Source organism: Limulus polyphemus, unplaced genomic scaffold (assembly GCF_000517525.1).
Source record: "Limulus polyphemus unplaced genomic scaffold, Limulus_polyphemus-2.1.2 Scaffold1511, whole genome shotgun sequence".
NCBI lineage: Eukaryota > Metazoa > Arthropoda > Merostomata > Xiphosura > Limulidae > Limulus > Limulus polyphemus.
In genome coordinates, this window is record NW_013667121.1 from 164,572 (window position 1) to 169,417 (window position 4,846).

General features: G+C 32.7%; 1 protein-coding gene across 1 annotated transcript in view; it reads right to left on the bottom strand.

Moving 5' to 3' along the window:
- Window positions 1–3,193, bottom strand: part of LOC106463897 (serine/threonine-protein kinase TBK1-like) — a 43,403-nt gene extending 40,210 nt beyond the window's left edge. The window contains exon 1 of the mRNA XM_022391532.1: window positions 370–3,193. Within this exon, the coding sequence (XP_022247240.1) occupies window positions 370–465 (96 nt within the window). The 5' untranslated portion in view covers window positions 466–3,193. The remainder of the gene's footprint in view (window positions 1–369) is intronic.
- Window positions 3,194–4,846: the final 1,653 nt, after the last annotated feature.

A 4,846-nucleotide genomic window follows, 5' to 3' on the forward strand; every position in this document is an offset into this window, starting at 1 on the left:
CTTTATGTCTCTCTTAGAGTATAACAGCTTTATGTCTGCCTTATGGTTTTATGCAGAGGTGAAATACTCAAAAAAATTAAGTAGAGGTATTCAGCTGTGTAAAGTAGACCTGTTTTGGAAAAAGAAAAAAAAAATCTGCACGACAAAGCAGCTCAAATAAGTCCTAAAAATTAAAATACCGCCTTAAAAAATAAGCTCCGGTACTTGGAATTTCACCCCTGGTTTTATGTCTCCCTTAGATCAATGTGGTTTTATGTTTCTCTTAGAACATCAGATATTACTAATTTATAAGACAAACATTTGCTTCTATCAAACAAAACTATAAATTAATATTATATCTTCCGATGCAGAAATAGAAGATATACATACCTTATTAACACCTTGATAAACTGCTCCCGTTGCTCCTTTCCCTAGTACACATGTTGTACTCCATACGTAGTTAGGGGATCCTCTCATATACGACATACTTTATTGATCCAAGAAGTACTGTGGAAGTTATTCATTTTAACTTAACCACTAAAATTCACTTGTATTGTGTATTACATTTTCACTTAGATCCAATCTACATTTACGTTAACTATAAATATGTTGCTGATAGATGTTTTGACAAGAAATGGTGAACGAGTCTTTACTTTTGAGCAAAATTAGTTTTTATTACTTCTTCCACAGTTCAGCCAGATAATATTTTGAATGGAAAATCTCAATTACAAAAATGGACACTTGGATGTATTTAATATGGTAAGTTATAATAATTCAATAATTACATGAAACAAAAATACAAAGCAAATAAGTTAAGCAGATGATACAAATCCTGTTTCTATTTCTTAAAGTCACTAGATGTCAAAGGAATAATTTGCTTTTTTATCATAGGTTTTTCATTAAAAGAAGTTTGATGTATTAATAAAAGTACAAACAGTGAACACAAACTACATCATAGTTTAAATTCTTTTTTACTTCATGTATTAAATATTTATTTATTGGTTTCATAATATTTCATACTGAGACCCGGCAGATTGTAAATGCTTCTTTTACTTGTAGTTAAGTTTCATATCTATTTGTCAAGATGCCACATTTGAAAAAGGTGTGATCCAAGATTACTAAACATTATCCTTTAACCACTTTTGATATGAAAACTAAGTGATACTGTTAAGTTACTGTATTAAGAGCAGCCAGATTCTAAGAACATAATAAAACACTACACAACATAAACTAGCCATCTGACCCAATAATAAAACCAGCACAGTCCAAATGTATCCCTCAAATCCATAAAATTGACAAATAAACACTTAAAAGAATTCAAGAAAATCAATCGGCCCAAATGACATCATCTGAACAAAAAGAAATCATTCCACAAGTTAACAGCTATAACTTCCAAGAGGAAAATTAATTTGCCTACAAACCAGTGTGGGCTTTGAATTAATTGTAAAATAATGCTAATGATACAAGACCCCTGCTTTATTACACAATATAAGTGAGGTTATATAAATGACTACTGTGTATATAGTTAAATGAAAACAACTACATGACCATTGTTTAGACAATCTGTAGTTTGGACTATGTGCATAATTTACATGACTATATCATTAAACTAGGTAATTTGACATATTATAGTTTAAAAGTACCTAGTTCAAGGGGGAAATTCTGCCGGTACTCACCAGTACTAAGTACCGGAACTTACTTTTTAAGGCAGTACTTGTACTGGGACTTATTTGAGCTGTTTTTTGGATGTGAATGCATTCCATTGTTCTATTTATTCATTGACACTCAAATTGTCAATTTATACGTTTACATGTAGATTTCTTTTTTTTTTCAAAAACAGGTCCACTTGACCCAGCTGAGTACCTCTACTTTTGTTTTGAGAATTTCACCCCTGAAATATAATCTTAACTGTATAATGTTAACTATATAATCACATATAGTTATGTATGTGATCATAAAGTCTTAAGGTGTTAACATCGGGTATATAAAGAAATGGTAACAACCAACGTGTGTGTAATTAAATTAAAACAATACATGACTTTCATGCCAACAATCTATAGTTTTAACAATATGCACAGCCAGACTGGAACATTAATTATTACTAGTTGCATAGCTGTCAACCTCAAATACCCATGAATGAGGGAGAAAATTAAAAAGCTGTGGTCCATAGCAAAGGTGGGGGGCAAGCCCCGTCCCAAAAATAAGTTTTGCATTTTTAGAGTTTGAGTTAATGTGTCTTTCAGCATCATGTAATCCTTGCAGCTTGAAGTGTGCATCAAAAATAATTGACAGTGGATGATTCAGGCAAAATCCATGGATACTTCTTTGTCCATTGTGGATTGAATTTAGTATTATAATTTGTAGCACCTTGATATTTTGTCAGTTTGTGTTGTTTTGAAGTTGATGTCCATCAACCAAACCACTTTCGCTCACCTAGTTTGATAACAAATGGTGCACGCTTAATTGAATATGATAGCTCATTCCATGATTATCAAGCAATCAAAGAACCTATGGTAACATAACCTGACAAAACTTAACCTACATTAGCCTAGATGACACAGAAAATGTAGTATGCTTCACTCTATCGACCATGGTTGTTTGCAAAATCAGGCCAAAGTAGACAACAATTACCATTTCTATACTGTTTACTCATGTAAAAAAACAAAAAATCTATTTCCTCACAAATGTTTCCCCACACGAAACAAACTCATATCAAAGAAATGACTGCTGAAGAAAAGAAAATCAACCATCCTGGATTAGATTCAAACACCTGCCAGTAGTATCCTGGAACTAATTCCTTCACCTATTTAATAATATCCCACCAAACCCTGCTATGTGGTGTCAAAATGCAAATAAACATGAATACATAAACAAGTACAGTGCTGCTACTTATACATACTTATATACATCAGTTATCTGACCTGTCCTGTAATACTAACAGCCTTTGCAACTTTCTTTATATTTACTACATTGTTCATAAATTTTTATTAAAACGTATCTTCGATCTTTTTTTAAAAAAATATATCTAATTGTGTTTTGGATATTGATTTGTGCTTTGTAGTTACACTTCTAACTCGTACAGTATAACTATAACATTTATTTAAATGGTGATTTAAGCAGTAAGAATTAAAATACTATCACTAGTTTACTATAGTACAAACCTAAAACTGTATATTTACTTCTAATAATTTAAGTATTTACCATACAAGATATAATAATAACAATTATAATACCGAAGTAAATTTAATTATCAATTGCTAAATAATGGTAAAGTAGTAGTTATCGCTGAAACATCCAGTTCAACATAATTTTCTGATCTTATTACTATTATTAATAAATTGTGCTGAATCATTACTTAATAAGACTTTGAGAGAATAAAGCTACGAGAACGTAAAGCCTACGTAACACTAACACTACGTACCTAACTCGTAGAATCTTCATTAAATGTAAGCCTACATTATACTTATAATTTTTTTAATCTTTATCTCTATCATTTGTAAACTGGTTAGGACTTACACGGAAATGTTTTCAGATGACAATTTTAAAAACCAAAACAAGAAACATCAATTTATATTAATCAAATACAGACTTGAATTCTTTCAGGCCACGATGAACAAGTTTCGGTTTGAAAGAATTATGGCGTTGAACTTAAAAATGTCTTATTTTTTTATTGTTTATTACATTTGACGCAAAGCTACGCGAGAGATATCCGTGTTCTTCTTCTCTAATTTAGAAGCGATACCCTAGAGGGAAGATTGCTAGCCCACCGTTAACTCTAGGGATACTCTTTACCATCGAAAATTGCCATTGACCGTACTCATAACGTTCTCACGGGGCGAGCATGTGTAACGATAACATTTGAGCCCATGACTTGCAGACTGCGAATAGAGCGCTCTAACCAGTAGGTCAGATAACGTCTTAATAAAATAAAAACTTATTACTGGCTTACGAAAGTGACAAGCTACTCAATCTTTTTGCAGAAGTGAGCTTGTCATTAAGTATATTGTTACGTCTCTGGTTGTTTGTTAATTTCCGGTATAAATTCTTCCCGAGGAACTTCAGTGATACAAGTCCTTTCTTAAATAAAAATAGTTTATTCTTTCTCAATACAACTTTGCAATACACAGAATTTCCACAGTCATATTTTCAGTTAAACACACGCTATAACTCACAACAATTCACGCACTTTACTTACGGTCACTACCGCTCGCTTGACTCAGTTATCTGTCTCTACATCTCTCTATCTGCTATCTATCTCCGCTTTATTTGCAGGGCTTATATACAATAAAAAAGGGCGCCTAGAAAAGACTAGAGTTGCCAGGAACAGTAAAGGTCCTTCGAGAATCTCATGTCGTGTTACCAGTTTCACGTGACTTCCGCTGTCGTAACAATATATTTGTTTTTAGAATTTTGCGCAAAGCTATTCGAGGGTTAACTGCATTAACTGTCCTTAATTTAGAAGTGATAGACTAGAGAGAAAGCAATTAATCAACACTACTTACTGCCAACTCATGGACTACAGTGAAAAGTGGAATTGCCCATCACTTTCCAACAACCCCTCGGCTGAATGGGCGAGCATGTTTTGTGACTGGATTCTAACTCGCCACCCAGATTGCTAGTTAAGCATCCTATGCTAACCACCTAGCCATGTAGTAAGTAGAAAATAAATAATGATCTAAGAATGCCAAAGTGATTTAGTTAGTTAACCAGTGAAGTATTCAGTATATTATTTATCCACTTTAGTTTGTCAGTTAGACAATGAGAGTTCTCACATCTGTTCATCTCTGATTCAGTTAGTAAGTTAGTCAATGAGTTAGTCATCGTATTTGTTACTGAATGACCAATCAGTGAGGAACTTCTGCAAGTG